Source organism: Octopus bimaculoides, chromosome 24 (assembly GCF_046866305.1).
Source record: "Octopus bimaculoides isolate indiv1 chromosome 24, ASM4686630v1, whole genome shotgun sequence".
NCBI lineage: Eukaryota > Metazoa > Mollusca > Cephalopoda > Octopoda > Octopodidae > Octopus > Octopus bimaculoides.
Window position 1 is genome coordinate 7,089,374 of NC_142951.1, and position 20,260 is coordinate 7,109,633.

At 39.2% G+C, this 20,260-nt stretch overlaps 1 protein-coding gene across 1 annotated transcript; it reads right to left on the reverse strand.

The window, feature by feature from the left end:
• Positions 1 to 545: 545 nt before the first annotated feature.
• On the reverse strand, positions 546 to 20,004 carry LOC106875050 (pescadillo homolog). The gene is made up of 17 exons (XM_089341219.1): positions 19,954 to 20,004; positions 18,608 to 18,687; positions 17,563 to 17,716; positions 16,598 to 16,707; positions 14,759 to 14,886; positions 14,103 to 14,146; positions 13,724 to 13,813; positions 12,359 to 12,475; positions 10,821 to 10,889; positions 9,352 to 9,432; positions 8,024 to 8,157; positions 7,398 to 7,523; positions 5,674 to 5,846; positions 4,893 to 5,027; positions 3,656 to 3,726; positions 1,975 to 2,148; positions 546 to 760 (listed from the first exon to the last, which is right to left on the reverse strand). Exons 1-17 carry the CDS (start codon positions 19,969 to 19,971, stop codon positions 683 to 685), a joined length of 1,782 nt encoding a protein of 593 aa, XP_089197345.1. The 5' UTR covers positions 19,972 to 20,004; the 3' UTR covers positions 546 to 682.
• Positions 20,005 to 20,260: the final 256 nt, after the last annotated feature.

Consider the following 20,260-nt stretch of genomic DNA (forward strand, 5'->3'; position numbering starts at 1 on the left):
AATCTACTACATTTTCCAGCACACATTGTCAATTTACAGCCAAGAAAGGTTGGTCGGGGCTTAAGAGCTAGTAAACAAGGAAATCTCTGAGGTTGATATGCTAGAAATAGCAACTAAATCTCCATCATATTACATCTAACAATCTTAAAAAAGTCGACTTATACACCAAGACAACTGCAGAGCGCCAAAAATTCCATGTGAAATGCAGCACCCAATGATGAGCAATGTCTCATGTGGCCCACATGAGACATGGCTGATTGCCCACGTCGGCTCTATGGGCTCAATCTGCTAGAAATAGCAGCCAAACCACTGTTATATTACACCTTGGTCTTCTGGATCAGATGTGATCATTTCATATTTTAACGTTTCACGGAATACATAATCCAATATGATATTCTTGCTGTGAGAAGTTAGTTGAAGGAGATTTGGCTTCTATTTCTAGCAAGATTGAGCCTTGTGTCTAGGAGCTTCATTTTACTCCTTTAGCATTCAGATTACTGTCAAATGAAGTGGCCCCAGTCTAACGACAGATAAAAGGATACGTATTTATACATATATATAATTTTTATTGTCTTTTTAAAATATTGCCATACAACTTCTTCATCTCGGTCTCACACACCATCATCCTATCAGTCAGTCTCCTCCACACTCAATGAAATCTCCTCATCATCCATTACATTCTTTATCTCTTCTGACGGACAGTTTTGCCAGTTTTTTTCTCCTTCTCGATGGCATCCCTCTTTTGTTTCAGTTTCCTTGTCTGAGTAAAAAGAAAAAAGAAAAAAAAAAAGACACATAAAATGAGAATAGAATTAGGGGAGACAGGGTCAGCAATTTATAACTATATTTGTGGGGCGGGGATAAGTTTGTAGGGTTGCTTGTGTGTATATATGAGAGTGTTTGACAGGAGCCACTCCTGTCAAACCATCCCATCCATGCCAGTTTGGAAGGCGGACAGTAAATGATGGATGATAGTGACTCAAACACTTTGTGTGTGTGTGTGTGTGTGTGTGTATGTATGTATATATATATATATATATAGATATATATATCATCGTTTAACGTCCGCCTTCCCTGTTAGCATGGGTTGGACGATTTGACTGAGGAGTGGTGAACCAGATGGCTACACCAGGCTCCAATCTGATCTGGCAGAGTTTCTACAGCTGGATGCCCTTCCTAACACCAACCACTCTGAGTGTAGTGGGTGCTTTTACGTGCCACCGGCACAAAGACCAGTCAGGCAGTACTGGCAACGGTCACGCTCAAAACAGTGTATTTTACGTGCCACCTGCACAGGTGGCCAGTCCAGAGGCACTGGCAACGACCTCGCTAAACTGCACTTCATATTCAAGGCTCTGATGAAGCTATAAGGTGATACTTAGACACTCAACTATGAGTCCACTGCATGTTGCAGCAGAAATAGCTGTAAGCTAATGAAATTCATAAGATAATCGTTTATTCCTGTTGTTATCTTGTTTGCTTGTGTGTGTCTGTGTGTGTACTTTGAATTAAAGGTACAACTCATCTTTGCCAGCTGAGTGAATTGAAGTAATGTGAAATAATGTGTCTTGCTCAAGGACACAACACACTGCTGGGGATTGAAATTACAATCTTATGATTGTGAGCTGAATAGCCTAACCACTAAGCCACACGCCTTCATTGCATGTGAGAATGACAGCAAAGATGGACAGAGATAATGTATGTATGCAGGTATGAGTATGTGTGTGTGTATGTGCATAAGCGTGTATGAGTATGTGTGTGCATGCGTATGCGTGTATGTATGTGTGCATGCGTATGCATGTATGAGTATGTGTGTATGCATCTATGAGTATGTGTGTGTGCACGTAAGCGCATGTGTGTGTAGGTGTAAGCGTGTATGAGTATATGTGTGTGCATGTATGAGCATATGTGTGTGTGTGTGTGTTGTGTAGTAACCTCACTGCATCATCATTTCTCCTAACACGGACAACTCACCTCCTGAGCAATCTTCTTCTTCCTCATCACGATCTTGTCGTAGAGTTTCTTCTTCTTCTTCGGAATCATCATCTCGGCCAGTTTCTTCTCCTCCTTCTGTTGTCGTACCACCTTCACTTCGTCGACCTTCTCCACGCTGCCAGGAATTACATGCATCTTCTTCGTGCTGCGCTTCTGCTCAACGAAACACAAAACAAACGGTCAGACCACTTTTGGCCAGCAACGCGAGATGCTTCAAGTCAACAGACAGAATCACGAAATGACCCGAAGGATTTCAGTTCGTGACCCTACGTGTCCTCAATCAACAAGACTCTCAAAACAAGAAATATTTGACCGCAAAAACAATAAAAAGAGAAGAAAAAAAAACCATTTTGTCTTTTTACTATTAGTTTCAGTCATTACACCGTGGCCATGCTGGAGCGTCGCCTTCAAGGGTCTCAATCAACAAGATTCTCTAAACAAGAAATACTTGGCCACAAAATAAAAAAATATAAAATCTCAGGCTGACCAAAACCTTGTGCGTGAGTTTGGTAGATGGAAACTGCAAGAAGCGCGTCAAATACATGTATGTTTATATATAGGTATAGCTGTGATAAGAAGCTTGCTTCCCAACCACATGGTTCTGGGTTCAGTTCCACTGCATGGCAACTTGAGGAATTGTCTTCCACTATAGCCTCAGGCTGACTAAAACCTTGTGGGTGGATTTGGTAGATGGAAACTGAAAGAAGCCCATCATATATATATATCTGTGTATGTGTGACTTTGTGTCTGCACTAGTCCCTATACTACTGCTTGACAACTGGTGTTGGTGTGTTTATGTTCCCGTAACTCAGCAGTTCAGCAAAACAGACTGATAGAATAAGTACTAGGTTTAAGAAATAAGTCCTGGTGTTGATTTGTTCGACTAAAATGACCGAAAGAATAAAAGCACATGTGTATCAGAAAGGATGTGTAACATTTTCTGGAAAAGAGGTTGAATTTTTCAAACCAAAATTTACCCCAGAAAAAAAAAATGTAGGTTGACTCAAACATCAAGATGACATCCGAGGACTAAAAATTCCAGGTGAAATGCAGCAGGATTTGGAAAGGTAGGGACAATGTTTGAATGTAGAACACCTGCTTACATTATAAACTATGTTGTTGGCACTCCGTCGCTTATGACGTCAAGGGTTCCAGTTGATCCGATCAACAGAACAGCCTGCTCGTAAAATTAACATGCAAGTGGCTGAGCACTCCACAGACACGTGTACCCTTTAACGTAGTTCTCGGGGATATTCAGCGTGACACAGTGTGACAAGGCTGACCTTTTGAATTACAGGCACAACAGAAACAGGAAGTAAGAGTGAGAGAAAGTTGTGGTGAAAGAGTACAGCAGGGTTCGCCACCATCCCCTGCCGGAGCCTCGTGGAGCTTTTAGGTGTTTTCGCTCAATAAACACTCACAATGCCCAGTCTGGGAATCGAAACCGCGAGTCCACTGCCCTAACCACTGGGCCATTGCGCCTCCACACTATAAATTATACTGACTTGTATACAGGAAAAACATCCAGGAGTAAAACAAACAAATAAACGATTCCAGTAAAATAGATGAACAACAGACGGATACAATGATGGTGTAGCAGAAGGTAATATGGTTCTGCTCGTTTCATTTGAACTACAAAACGAATAATTTAACTACAAACCTTAGGAGCAGTGCTGACATCTTGTTCTGCAAGTTTACGTTTTTTCAGAGCTGCCTTCTTCTTTCCTGAGGCTGAAATAAAAAAAAGAAAGAAATCAAATGAGAGACTACAAGGGTTTGATCTCGCGTATCCCAGCTTGACAGTGATGGCAACCACAGCTGCTCAGTCAATATTGAAATCAGAGCAACCAGATTCAGAGAGGAAGCCTGTACGTGACCTTGCAAGTCAATGCATCATTATCATTGTTTTAACATCCAGACAAAAAGCAGGTGCCATGTAAAAAGCAACCAGTACACTCTGTAGAGTGGTTGGCATTAGGAAGGGCATCCAGCCATAGAAGCGGTGCCAAACTAGACAATTAGGGCCGGAGCAGGCTCACCTTCTTGCCAGTTCTAGATGAACTGTCCAACCCATGACAGCATGGAAAGTGGACATTAAATAATGAGGATGGTGATTTTCTATACTCACATAGGTTGGGCAGAATTTCGTAGGGGGCAGATTTACTATGACCAGATGCCCTTCCAGTTACCAACTCTGTGTGTGTGTGTGTGTGAGAGAGAGAGAGAGAGAGAGAGATAGAGAGAGAGATAGAGAGAGAGATAGAGAGAGAGAGAGAGAGAGAGGAGAGGGGAGGAGCATCAAACCATTAATCCTGACACATGTTTCCCTCTCTCTCTCCATTTTTGTCCCCTCATCACTTTCTGTCAAAGGACATAGGCTTGAAACGTCGAACACTTTTCCATTTTTCCTATGCATACACATGCTTGTCGTTCCCTCACCGGTCTCTGTCTTTTGTTTCCTGTACATGTGAATTATAAATATATCATCATCGTCATCATCGTTTAACGCCCATCTTTCATGCACGCATGGGTACCACAGTTCACAGGAGCTGACCAGGTAAAGAAAAACTACCCTATGCTACTCTGTCTGTTTTGGCAGGGTTTTTACGGCTGGATGCCCTTCCTAACACCAACCACTCAGCAGAGTGGACTCAGTGGTGTTTTTGTGGCACCAGCACAGATGAGGTTAGTTTCAGTATGATTCTTACAGCTGGATGCCCTTCCAAATGCCAACCATTTTACAATGTGGACTGGATGCTTTTTACGTGGCACCAGCATATATATATATATATATATATATATATATATATATATATATATATAAGTGTGAGTGTATGTATAAAGATTCATCCTGTTTTTATATACTGATTAAAAAAAAAGAGAAAATATTGGCTTACTCTTTTTCTTGACAGGAGAATTTCCATTTTCTTTATCACTGATCTTATCTTCAGCTTCACTTTCCGAGGCCTCGGTACCAGCAACAGCCATCTCCTCCTCCTCCTCTTCTTCTTCTTCTCCTTCCTCTTCACCTTCTGTTGAAAAAGTTTGGAAACAAAATTAAAGAAAAAGAAAATTAAGATATTTCAGTCAACAAAATAACAAAAATAAAATAAATAAAAATGCTACAATAATCTCAATTTGTAGAAGAAACTTGTGACAACGTTTGTATTGAGTCAGGGAAAAATCAACCCCAGTACTTTTTTTAAAGCCTGATACTTATTCTTCCAGTCTCTTTTTGTTGAACTGCTAAGTTATGGGAGTATAAACACATCAACACCCATTGTCAAGCAGAGGTGGGAGATATATACACACACAACTATATACACAACAAACTTCTTTCAGTTTCCCTCACCACCGCTTGACAACTGATGCTGGTATGTTTATGTCCCTGTAACTTAGCAGTTCAGCAAAAGAGAAGTACCAGGCTTAAAAAAAAAAAAAAAAGTACTGGGATCGATTCATTCGACTAAAGAATTCTCCAAGGAGGTGCCCCCAGCATGGCTGCAGTCACTAATGATTGAAACAAGTAAGACGTAAAAGATAAACACTTCAAGGCAGTGCCCCAGCATGGCCCACAGTCCAAAGACTGAAACTAACAAGAGGATTAAAAAAAAAAAAAAAATCAGATATAAAAATTAGGACCCCCCCCCCCACCGAGCCAAAAAAAAAGAACCTTACCTTGGCCTTCTGACAACTGTGCCAATTTTTCAGGAGGTATATATTCCCCTTCTTCTTCAACAACAAACGGTGATAGATGCGGGGGTAACAACTCTCCAGGGAAGTAGTCTTCGACAGGGACCAGTTTCTGTGCATTCACACAATCAAACACCCACTGCGGCTGGATATAGTAACTGAAAGCATCAAAGAAGACAGTTCACATTAATGTGATATGGATGTACAGAAGTATAAGGAAAGGAAAAAACTGTAGGTGGAGACCAGAGGTTTTCAAACTGTGGTCCGCGGACCACAGGGTGTCCATGGACAGCAAATACTTTTTATGGGCAATTTGATTTTATATATGTTTTTTAATCGAAATCTTTTAATTGACAATAAACCTATTTGTTAAATACTGTTAAATAAATAAATGTAAAAATATATGTTATTTTAAGCAAATATTTATATATAAATTTCGTTTATAAGGTAAAGCCTGAAATATAAACGGGTCCGCAAGTCAAAAAGTTTGAAAACCCCTGGTGTAGACAATCTTTTATTCATAATCCAAGTTGGTACAGAACCAAAATGCATTCTACAAATTGTTTCAGAGTCTAATTAATTGCAAAGACAAAAACAAAAAACTCTTCATGAAATAAAAATTAGATTCTTCGTCAGGAATTACATACTGGTATGAATAATTACGACCAACAAAAATATACAAAGACCTTTCACAGCCCAGAGGGGAACGAAAATATAAAATAGAACACCAGACTGTTCAAACCAGGAAAAAAAAAAAAAAAAAAAAAATACATATATATATATATATAAAAATCACTTCAGTGTTTTATTAACGTTACAATTCACGATATCCTTATACTTCATTTATTGTTTTTTTGCAAATACTAAATATATATTTTTTTATATTTATTCTTTATTTGGACTGTAACGAGTGGACTTGGATGTTTGACACCTCTTTGAAGGATTTTGGTCCTCACCTCTGATATATATATATATATATACAAGATATATATATCATTCGCCATGATAGATCGCTAACCACTACACAGATTTTTTTTCTCTCCTTGTTTCTTTCTGTGGAAGAACGTAGGCTCGAAACGTTAAAGACTTTTTCAATTCCTGAGCGTTATACTAATACAACTGTTTTATTTATACTCTCGGAGTGGTTGGCATTAGGAAGGGCATCCAGCCGTAGAAACTCTGCCAAATCATACTGGAGCCTGGTGTAGCCATCTGGCTCACCAGTCCTCAGTCAAATCGTCCAACCCATGCTAGCATGGAAAGCGGACGTTTAAAACGATGATGATGATGATGTATGTATATTGTGCTGGTGTCACGTAAAAGTGGTTATGTAGAGCCATGTTAAAAGCACACTCTGTAAAGTGGTTGGCATTAGGAAGAACATCTAGCTGTTGAAAACAGGCCACATCAAACCGGAACCTAGCGCAGCTCTCTGGCTTGCCAGCCCCAGTCCAATTCCAACCATCCAACCCAGGCCAGCATGGAAAATCAATGTTGAAGGATGATTGATGATGATGATGATAATAATGACGACAATAATGTATGGACATGCATGTCTGTGAGTACCATTAACCAAGCCATGGCGAGATGATTGTAAACGAGCATTAGCCACCATACAAGCAATATTTTTAAAATGACATAGTAGGATAGGTGTGAGAAGCTGAATCTGGCCAGTTTCAATGCCAAAGGATTAATGTTAATAAACGTACCGTGATAAATATTTCTTGTCTTGATTTGGTCGATCGACAATCTGATGACTAATGGTTTCGTCATCTTCCTGATACGAGTGTCCAAGGCTTCCTGTGTTTGACCAAGACACTTCACCATCAAAAGAACTGCAGGAACAAAAAAAACAAAACAAAAAACAAAATGTATTTTAATTGATTAACACTTTTATCTTTCAACTTTTACTTGTTTCAGTCATTAGACTGTGGCCATGTTGGGGTACTGCCTTGAAGAATTTTTAGCTGAATGAATCAACCCTGGTACTTATTCAGCTCAAAACAATATCTGTGTATCGCGATTTCCGGGTGCTAGATTCCGTTGTTCGAAAATATAAGGACACAGATCGTGTTGTATAACCAGCTGGAGACGATGTCTCCTGGGGATAAATTACAGCAACATTCGTCCTAAATCAGGATTGCCATGTTATGTTGGCAAACAATCTTTACTCCAAAGTACTGTTGCTGAATATCTTTCATTGTGAGATATACAAACAGTAATTTTCCACACCAACATTGGTTAACTTACGTGGGTTAACTAGATTTTTAAACTTATATGAATCAACAACATTTTAAACTTATTTATTTAAAAATGATTAAAACTTAAAACTTACCGAATAATAAATACCATATATTCTCTTGGAATTTCTCGGTTGAGAAAGAATTTGAGTCCTTTAAACAGATTTTGAAATCGAAGGAGATTCTTGTATTCCATTTTGGCCATTTCTACTTCGTCTGGATTCTCAGGCTGAAGTTAAATAGAATCAATAAATTGGAATGACAAAATGGGATGAATGGGTCTTAAGAACGGTAACTTGTAGAGCGAGTTGGCACTGTCTTGGATTTGCTGCTTAAAACAACCACTCCAGATTTAAATAGACACACACAGTTTGTTAAATGGATATTCATCAGATGTGGCTGAGTGGTTAAGAAGCTTGCTTCACAACTACATGGTTCTGGGTTCAGTCCCACTGCATGGCACCAAAGCCTTGTGAGTTAATTTGAGAGATAAAAACTGAAAAAAAGTTCATCATGTGTGTGTGTGTGTGTGTGAGAGTGTGGACTGTGTGTTTTCACATTTGTGTTTGTCCCCCGCTACTGATCAAGAAACCAATAGAGTAGGTATCAATACTTGAATTGGGAAAAAAAAAAAAACCATCAGTACGGGGGTCGATTCATTTGGCTAAAATTTACCAAGGCTGTGCCCCAGCATGGCCACGGTCTAATGACTAAAAACAAGCAAAAGAATATATATATGTATGTGTGTGTGTCATCATCGTCATTTAATGTCTCTTTTCCATGCTGGCATGGGTTGGACGATTTGACAAGAACTGGCAAGGCCAGGGGGCCACACAGATTCCAAAGTCTGTTTCCACAGCTGGATGCCCTTCCTAATGCCAACCACTTTACAGTGTTCTGGATGGGATGTACCAGCAGTAGTGAGGGCACCAAGTACTCACAAGACCACCCACCCACCTTAATTGATTGGGGTATAGTACCAAGGGATAAGAAAGTATGATAGGACAGGGGCAGGTAACTAGTTGAAGAGGTGAGTATATAGATGAGAGAGAGAGATCAAGGGACAACGTGTGTATACATGTGTATTCTAATGTTAAATACTAAACAACACCATCATCATCATCATCATTTAACGTCCACTTTCCATGCTAGCATGGGTTGGACGGTTTGACCGAGGACTGGCAAGCCAGTGGGCTGCACTCGGCTCCAGTCTGATCCGGCAAGGTTGCTACAGCTGGATGCTCTTCCTAACACCAACCACTCCGAGAGTTTAGTGGGTGCTTTTTATGTGCCGCCAGCACAGGAGCCAGTCAGGGTACACTGGCATCGACCACGTTCAGATGGTGCTTTTTACGTGCCACTGGCGCAGGTGCCAGTCAGAGGGCACTGGCATGACAGTGGACAGTAATTAAAAGTCACTTACATTGACAACTGGAAACTCGTCAATTTCTTCATCAACATTGTCACCATGTTTCTTCAGCTGTTGAGTCATAGCCGCCAGTTGCTGGAAAGAAATGGCAAAAGAGAAAGATAAAAAAAAATAAAATCTTATGGGTGGATAGGAAATTCGTTTTGGAATCCACCTTATCCCAAGTTCAATCCCACTGCATGTGTGTGTGTGTGCTTAATCCTTTCATTACCATATTTCTGTTGAAATAAGGTGCTTTTGTTTCAATTAATTTTGTGGTAAACAGCAGCTCCCCAACTACATGGCTCCAGGTTCAGTCCCACAGTGTGGCACCTTGGGCAAGTGTCTTCTACTATAGCCTTGCGAGTGGATTTGGTAGATGGAAACTGAAAGAAGACTGCCATATATATATAGACGACAGGCTTCTTGTATATGTATATGTTTCTGGGTCTGTGTTTGTCCCCCTACCATCGCTTGACAACCGATGTTGGTATGTTTACATCCCTGTAACTTAGCGGTTCGGCAAAGGAGACTGATAGAATGTGCTGGGCTTATAAAGAATAAGTCGTGGGGTCAATTTGTTCGACTAAAGGTGGTGCTCCAGCATGGCCACAGTCAAATGACAAACGAGTAAAAGAATTAAGTTGATGTATGGTACATAAATAAACATGAAATTTGGGGGGAAGATTCTTAATTTAGATCACTATAAACCAGGAAGTTTTATTTGTTTATATCACAGAACCAAGGACAGGTTCAGACAGATTGGTATCAAAAGAGTTAAGAGTAGATGCAGGAGTGGCTGTGTGGTAAGTAGCTTGCTTACCAACCACATGGTTCTGGGTTCAGTCCCACTGCGTGGCACCTTGGGCAAGTGTCTTCTACTATAGCCTCGGGCTGACCTAAGCCTTGTGAGTGGATTTGGTAGACGGAAAACTGAAAGAAGCCCATCATATATATATATATATATGTGTGTGTGTATATGTTTGTGTGTCTGTGTTTGTCCCCCCAACATCGCTTGACAACCGAAGTTGGTATGTTTACATCCCTGTAACTTAGCAGTTCGGCAAAAAGAGACCTATAGAATAAGTACTAGGCTTCCAAAGAATAAGTCCTGGGGGTCGATTTGCTCGACTAAAAGGCGGTGCTCCAGCATGGCCACAGTCAAATGACTGAAACAAGTAAAAGAGTAAAAAGAAAGTAAACAGTGTATTTGGGTGAGTGTGCATGCGCATCTGTGTGTGTGTGGGTTTATGATAAGAGTGGGCTAAAGAAATACAGCCATCTCTGTTGTGCACATTTATCTCCTGTTATTTGGCAGTTTCACAAACTGAAACCAATGAAACAGGGACTGCAGGGTCAGCATTATCGACATAAAACTCTTGGCCGTTGATGGCACTCTGCCATGGTTGTAGTCCATTGAGACCAGATCAAAAAAAAGAAACAAATGTGGAGGCAGGTTGGGTGTGAGGGCAATTGTAACTTACTTCTTCATAAATGTCGCTTTCTTCACTGTCATCAATGACAGGTTGTTTTGTGGTGTTTCCAATGTTCAACTGTATATATAAAGAAAGAGAGAGTGTATATACATTTGTGTCCATCAAAGTTAGATTATGTGGCTTTACTTACAATTTAGATTAACCTTTTAGCATTCAAATCATTTTTTACAATATTTCTATTGAAATTGTGGCACTTTGTTAGATTCAATGACGAGGGTTCCAGTTGATCCAATCAACGGGCAAGTGGCTGAGTACACCACAGACACGTTGTACCCTTAGGGGAAATTCAGTGTGACAAGGCTGGCTCCTTTGAAATACAGGTACAAAAGAAACAGGAAGAAAGAGTGAGAGAAAGTTGTGGTGAAAGAGTACAGTAGGGTTCGCCACCACCCTCCCCTGCAGGAGCCTCACGGAGCTTTAGGTGTTTTCGCTCAATAAACACTCACAACGCCCAGCCGAAATGTTGTGTTAACAACAAACAAGATGAGGACAAATATCCATCAAATGTAAATAATGTACATAATTCCTCATCTCTTAAATTATTAAACCAGTGTTTGGCACAAATTAACATGGAATTTTGATGGAAGGTTTTTAATTTAGATCACATTAAACAGGAAGTTTGTATCAAACAACCATGGGCAGTATTCTACCTGTTTTATGTTCAAACTGACCAGATCCTTCTTCTCACACCTGTCCTACAATACCATTGTAAAAATAACAATCACAACATTGAAATCTCCAAGCCATGAGATAATGCCCGATTAATTCAAAACAATGTGAATAAAGAAAGCATTACATTTGATAAAATAATCTGAGTGCTAAAACATTAAACCAACCATGTCTAGTCCAAATATTATGTTTTATGTTCATACCGGCCAGATCTGGTCACTCACACCTACCCTATAATGTCATTCGAAAATTATACAATCGCATCATGGGAATCTTGAAGCTATGAGTTAATGCTTGGTTAATTCGAAACAATGGGAATCAGTAAGCATTACATTTGACAGAGTAACCTGAATGCTAAAGGGTTGAATAACAAATAAGAAAGAAATGAAAGCCATGTTAAATCAGTGATTTTCAAACAGGGCCCATGCTAGCAAATTAATAAAATTAGGGAACCACAGTAGTATATTGAGGGTCCATGGAAAATTCTGCCTTACATACATTTATTACAAGAAACGACAAAATTTATTTCTCTGTTTTACAAAGTTCGTCCCACACAAGTGAATGTGTGACAAATAAAATAGGAATTTTGAAAGTGCCTATAAAACTAGTTTTCAAACATCGAATGGCTACGGTGGGGTCCACCAGAATAAAATAGGAATCAGAGGGGTTGATAGATTAAGAAAGAAAAAAAAAAGAAAAAAAGTGGAGAATCAAACCATGGGGTTAAAATCAAATATTCTGGCCTTACCTGTGGAGAATAAAATAGGAATCAGAGGGGTCGATAGATTAAGAAAAAAAAAAAAGAAAAAAAAGTTGAGAATCAAACCATGGGGTTAAATCAAATATTCTGGCCTTACCTGAGGAGGATAATACAAGTTGATAGAATTGTAGAAACGATAATTTGTGAATCCCATCAGAGTTGTGTAAAACTCAACGAACGTTTCCATGATTTTATAATCAACATCTGTCGCATACTGTGCAATGAATGAAAAACAACACTTAATTAACACAAGACACAGTAATTAACAAAAATTTGGTGGTTATAACAGAATAAGTTTATAAAGCAAGACTGTCTTGGGGCTAGTATCTTTTATGTTCTACTTGTTTCAGTCATCAGAATGCGGCCACGCTGGGGCAATGCTCTGAAGGGGTTTTAGTCAGACAAATCAACTCCAGTAGGTTTTGCTTTTTAAAGCCTAGTACTTATTTTATCGGTCTCTTTTTGCAGAAGAACCACTAAGTTATGGGGATGTAAACAAACCAACACTGGTTGCCGAGTGGTGGTGGTGGTGGAGTACAAACACAAAGGCACACACACATGGAGATATACATACATACATACATACACATATATATATATATAAATATGATGGGCTTCTTTCAGTTTCCATCTACCGAAACTGTTCACGAGGTTTTCATTGGTCCAAGGTTATAACAGAAAACACTTGCCCAGCGTGTCACACAGTGGAACTGAACCCAGAACCATATGGTTGGGAAGCAAGCTTCTTATCACACAGCCATACCTGTGCCTTTATTTATTTATTTTTTTGCATTAGCCCAAGATGATTTGAAAAAGCTCTTGCCAGTGAAGATCCCTCATTTACAGGTGTGTGTATGTGTATCCCTACTACTGTCCCTTGTCACTTCATCCTTCCTGATCCACCCCTATTTCCTTCTGATCACTTCTCCTTTCCAAACTGATATTTGTTGCATCCAATTCAATCCCCATCTCTAATCATCCATCACACCATTTTCACTCTAGCACACCTACTTATCCACCCTAATCATGTTCTTCTGTCCCCTCTCTCTCTCTCATTTTCACTTTGTACCCTGACCTCACTTCTCTCTCTCTTTCCAGATGGGCAGGTCACGTATTCACCTCTTCAGCAAGGCACCATACCTTCACACCCCACAGTACTACTATTCCAGCCAGTTGAGGGAATCTTGCCACGTGCGTACTTGGTGATTTCACCAGTGCTAGCGCCATGAAAGAAGCACCCAATACACTCTGTGAAGAGGTTGGCATTAGGAAGGGTATCCAGCTGTAGAAACCAGGAAAGGTGACCCTGAAGTGGTTAAATATGACCAGTTTAATAGGAGCAGGTTCAAGTGGGGTTTTAGCACGAGACCAAGGGCTGTGTTACAGAGATTGTAATAAGATCAGGGATAATCCTGTAATGTAACCCTTGTGTGGGTCCTTATTAAACCGGAGAAATACTTACATTGTGGGCAACAGCATGAGGGATCACCCAGTTGACTTTAGTTCCTTGAATGTCAGCCTGGAAGTAAATACCTTTGATGGAGATGAACACCTGAAAAATAAAACATCAAACACAGATTACCAACAGAATTATAAACATGTGAAGGTGTATGGCTTAATGGGGACAGAGAAACTAGGGTTTGCAAGAGTGTGAAGAGGGTAAGAGATAGGGGAAGTGTGAGGGGAAAGCCGACACCACCCAAAGGATTGTGTAGGGCTGAAGGGTTGATGCAAGGCTGGGGATTGCCAAAGGTGTCAGAAATAGGGAGCAAGAGGGATGGTTACCAAACCAAATAGTTATAGTAATTTTATCCAAAGAATGAAATTAACTGTGTACTGACCTTTCTCAAGGATTTCGAAGCTATTATGTAATGCATGAACTCCACTGCAATGGAAAAAAAAAAAAAGAAATTAAGGAAGAAAAAAAAAACTTTATTAGTTTTAATATTGAACCTATTTAGGTAGACATTTAAACCAGCCATACCCAGCCCAAGTATTTCTACCTGTTTTATATTTGTATCAGCCAAATCTAACTTCTCACACCTACCTTACCATGTCGTTCTAAAAATAAACAATCACATCATTGAAGTCTCGTAGCTACAAGACAATGCATGATTAACTGAAAACAATTGTGAATAAATAATTCCATTTGACAGAGTAATCTGAATGCTAAAGGGTCGATCTCATCCAAATGCACTGATATTATAAAAAAAATGAAGGCAGGGAGCTGGCAGAACCATTAGCACATCAAGCAAAATGCTTAGCGGTATTTTGTCTGTCTATATGTTCTGAGTTCAAATTCTGCCAAGTTCAACTTTGCCTTTCATCCTTTTGGGGTCGATGTAATCAACTAGCCACCCCCATCCTCCCCCAAATTTCAGGCCTTGTGCCTATCGTAGAAAGGATTATTTGTAAATCAATACTTGTATAATGTTGTGATACGATAAAAGCCGCAGCCCCACCCCCACCCACCAAAATCCACTTTGTCTTTCCTTACCTGTAAGTCGGCGACAGAGCCTGATACGATGAACATTGACTCGCTGCATTTTTGGAAACGTTGCAAAGAGAAACAATAACGACAGGCAGTCGTCCAAATCACAAAGGGCATCAGCAAATGTCGGGTAACTGGGGAAAAAAGGAAACACACTGATTAGTCATCACACATACACACACGTAGTGTATTCTCAGGTGTGCAAATTACCAGAGAATATAGTGTAAACATTCTAACATCGTCACTATCTTCCCAAATCCTGCTGCATTCCACATGGAATTCTTGGTTTTCCAAAGTTGTCTTTTTGTGTAAGTTGACTTATCTATCTTTGGCTGTAAACTTTGGCCTGAAAAATTCACCTTGTATACCAGAAAATATGGTACAATTTCTTCCACAAATACATTCTCTCAAACCCTAACACACTGTATTTTCCAACATACAAGTCAACATAGTATATAGTGTAACCATTCAAACATCGTCCTTATCTTCCCAAATCCTGCTGCATTTCACATGGAATTCATGGTTTTCCAAAGTCGTCTTCATGTATAAGTAAATTTTGGTCTGAAAAGTTCAACTTGTAATGCCAGAAAATATGGTACAAATTCTTTCACACACACATTCCCTCAAACCCTAGCATACTGTATTTTCCAACATATGAGTCAATGTAGTAAATAGCATAAACTTATAAACATTCAAATAGCATCACTATTTCTCAAATCCTGCTATTTCCCATAGAATTCTTGGTCCACCAAAGTCGTTTTTGTGTATAAGATGACTTATCTTTTTTTGGCTGAAAAATTTGACTTGTGATGCCAGAAAATATGGTCATTATCTTCCCAAATCCTGCTTCATTTCACATTGAATTATTGTTCCCTTAACTCTTTAGCATTTAAACTGGTTGTATGTGGCCCAAATATTCTACCTATTTTATGTTCAAACTGGCCTCTCACACCTACCCAGCAAGATTATCCCTAAAAATAGACAATCACATCATCAAAACCTCATAGCTGTGAGATAATGCATGATTAATTCAAAACAGATGTGAATAAATAAGCACCACATTTGACAGAGCAATCTGAATGCTTAAAGGGTTAAAGTCGTCTTGGTGTGTTCGCTGACCTAACTTACTGGCTCTAAAGGTTGGTCTGAAAAATTCAACTTATATACTGGAAAATACAGTATGTTTTCGTAGTTGGTGGAGTTTTGTCCAGAGTGATCTCTAAATGAACAGACTTATCATCAAAAGCCCAAGGTTACAGAAGAAAACATTTGCCCAGGTGCCACACAATGGGACTGAACTCGAGACCACATAGTTGCGAAACAAGCTTCTTAACCATTATATTAAGAAATCAGTCTAGCAGGATAACCCCTCAATTGCCACTAAGAAGCACGATTAACCCTTTTGCTACCATATTTCTGCTGGAATACACTGCCTTTGGTTCAATTAATTTTTAGAATAACGAAGAATTTATCAAAATAATTTCATCATTATTAAGCATGAAATATTGATGGTTGGTTTTAATTTCGCTCAATTTAAAACAGGAAATTTATATCATGGGACCAAGGACAAGCTCATGCATGTTGGTATCAAAAAGGTTAACCCTTTAAGCATTTAAACTGACCATATCTGGCCCGAACATTCTAACTATTTTATGTTGAAACTAGCCAGATCCAGTTTCTCACACCTACCCTATAATGCCATTTTAAGAATAAACAATTACATTTTCAAAATCATGAAGCTTCAAGACACGTGATTAATTTTTAAAAATCTGGATCAATAAGCATTACATTTAATGGATTAATCTGAATGCCAAAGGATTAAATATAGTGATTCTAAGACCTTACCGTTCTCTCACTACATGATCCAATTTGTAAGTTGGTCTGCAATATCTCATCCTCTTGGTGGCGCCTTTCACTCGTTTTTCTTTAACCCTCTTCAACCGCCGCATATAATGCTGTATAAGACAAGAATTAGAAGAAAAGTAGCAAGGACATTTAACCCTTTTGATACTAACCTGGCCGTAGCCGGCTGAAAAAATTTTTGATTCATAAGACCAACCCAGCCGTAAGTACACATTGTTATTTAAATGTGAATTTAAGCATAAATCTCGTTAGTACATTTGTGAAAATAGGTGATTTTACTTTTTAATTAGTTGAGTTATAGTATCCGACATTACTTGACGTGATTTCTGAACTCAGTGAATTTTGGGAGATTTTTTCCACATTTTTTCGGCGTCGATTTTTTTTCAACTTCGAAAATGGATAGGAGTTTCATGCTATCAAGCAGTGATTCCGAATTTAAAGGTTTTTCAACAGAAAATACAGAGATATCGAGAAAAAGAATGAATGAGGTACAAAAGCACGTGGTGTACGAGAATGAATAGGATATTTCTGTATCCGAAACCGAAAGCAGCAATAGCGACAGCAAAGACGGAATGAAGTAAAAACTTTAAAAATGTTTTTATTAGCAATTTTTCTGAGGAGATGGGATCTATCCATAGTCTTTCTTAGGAAGTGAAACCGTTAGACTTTTATTTTTCTCAGTATGCTTGTTTGAAGATGATGATGATGATGATGATAACAGGCTTCTTTTACGTTCTGTCTACTAAGTCTATGCACGGAGCTTTGGTTGGTCTAGGGATGTGGTAGAAAACACTAGCTGAACCCAGAACCATTTAGCAGGGAAGCAAACTTTTTACCGTACAGCCATATACACACACACACACTCACAGCTGCTCATATGCATTCACATACTCTCTTTCTCTCTCACACACACTCCCTTGCTTTCTCTTCCCCACATTGGCACCTACCTTGAATTCTCTAAACTTCTTGATGATGGGTTCGTGTGAGAGAAATGCAATGTCTTTGACATGGTAGTAAGTGTGGATGGCTCGGCTGCCATGACCAACAGCCTTCTTCTTCTTTGGTTCTTGTGGATACACACCTTTCAGGATGCATAGACGCCTGTCAAAGAGAGAGAGAAAATAAAGTTAAAACACAGACACAACAAAAAAGAATTCAAATGTGTGTGTGTGTGTGTTTGTATGCATGTATGTCATCATCATTATCGTTTAACGACTGCTTTCCATGCTAGCATGGGTTGGACGATTTGACTGGAGTCTGGCGAACCAGATGGCTACACCAGACTCCAATCTGATCTGGCAGAGTTTCTACAGCTGGATGCCTTTCCTAACGCCAACCACTCTGAGAGTGTAGTGGGTGCTTTTTACGTGCCACCAGCATGAGGGCCAGTCCGGCGGTACTGGCAACGGCCACGCTCAAATGGTGTTTTTCTACATGCCACCTGCACAGGAGTCAGTCCAATGTTTCGTTCACATGCCACCGGCACAAGTGCCAGTAAGGCGAAGCTGGAAACGATCGCATTCCAATGGTGCTTTTTACATGCCACCGGCACGGAAGCGAGACCATATATATATATATATAGGCGCAGGAGTGGCTGTGTGGTAAGACTGCCCTGACTGAGCCAATCTATAATTTAAAACATTTCAGCTCTAACCAATGTGGTTCATGTCATGCCCACCTTATCCCATGTCTCTTTCCTTCTTTAACAAGGTAGGGTGTAATTTGAGTCCTATTTCTTGCAGAATGGAAAACACATTAAATCCAGTCGCAAGGCTTTGATCAGCCCAGGGCCAAAGCACAAGGCACTCGCCAAGTTGCCACGCTGTGTGGACCGATCCCAAGACAACATAGCTGGGAAACAAACTGCTTATCACATGGCCACGTCTGCAGCACAGATCCATTAAAACACATCACACTTGCCACTAATCTAATCTCCAACTTTTCATATCGGATCAACAAGGAAAGAAAGAAAGAAAGGAAGGAAGGACTGACCTGAAGTCTGGCAGAGAAAGTTGTAGTTTCTGTATTGCTTTCCTTCTTGTAATGAACTGGGTGGCTTCACCCTTTTCATACTGAAAACAGATAAAAGATAACCATAAAAATCTTGCATTAGATAAACCAACACACACACACACACACAACACATACATTTATATTTGCACCCACCAGCTATGTTATGCTTGTTTTCATCAATGTCCTCAATATTTGCTTATTCCCAGCAGCTTTTTGCTATTGACTAAAGGCGGTGCTCCACCATGGCCGCGGTCAAATAACAAACAAACAAGAGTAAAAGAGTAAGTGTACCCCCAGCCCTGACTTTTCGTTTCCTCATGCCTTTCAGAAAAATGGTTATTTTTAACGAAATTTTCTACGAATATTTTCAGATCCAATTATATCGAAATTTGCAGACGAGGAAAGGAGTTTCGGATAATTCACGAATCAGCTTTTGTTTCCCCATAACTTGCAGAAAAATAGGTATTTTCTCATGAAATTTCGGTAAATTTTCAGATTAATACCCGCACGATCTTCACTAGGGTGTTAGGGTTACAGTTTAGGGTTACGGTTAGGGACGGAATTCCCTAACCCTAACACCCTAGTGAAAATCGTGCGGGTGTTAATCTGAAAATTTACTGAAATTTTCTACATATACTTTTCAGGGTAATCTTCAAGTTTAGGGGGATAAAAAAAACAAATAAAAATATTCAAGGAAAGTAAGTGAACGTCTTACCAGTATTATCCGTTTTCTTCTAGCTGTTTATAAATAAATCACACCCTAACCCTAATCCTAACGTCAATCAAATCTCGTGTGTGATTTATTTATAAACAGAGATGTACGGAGAATACTGGTAAGACGTTCAGTTACTTCCCTTGAATATTTTTTTTTTTTTTTTTATCCCCCTAAACTTGAAGATTACCCTTTTCGGATGGTGTAGATTACGATTACGCCGGAATTTCATAAGGGAAAAGACAAAACTGGTCAGCGTACATGGATGCATACTAACACACAATTACATACATAGCTACAAAATGAAACTTGTAATTTTGTAAAAATTTGTGGTGCGTGTCATTATTTATGTGTATGTACCTACAATTTTGGGGGTTTTTTACATTAAATTCTGAAATAATCGGAATCGTAATGAAAAGATAAAAACATTAAAAAAAATTACGCGATGTTAAGAGGACGGGATGTAACAAACACATATATATACATACACACGCATATTTTATAGATAGATATTAGAGACACATATTTTTTAATGTTTATACTAACATAAACATTTAAATGTATTAAATTTAAGCATCTTTAAATCATAAATAACAGCAATCAACTCAAATACCTTTCTGTCTCGCTGCATTTTCGATGCAATAAGCTGACCCACGTGTCTTGTGAGGTTTAGCAAAGTTTAACGGAGAGCTCCAGTATAAAGGGGAAATAACTGATAGCACGTCATTCAAATTGTTGTTTCCGAAATAAATTGGTGTTGATCTCCCTTTGTAACGCTGACCTTACAGACAGGAAGTCAAATGCGTTCCAACCGTGGTGCTCCTGTACTATTTTACTTGTTTTAGTCATTTGACTGTGGCCAGGGTTAGGGTTAGGGTTAGGGTTTGAGTTAGGTTTACCCTGTGGATCTATATAAAAAC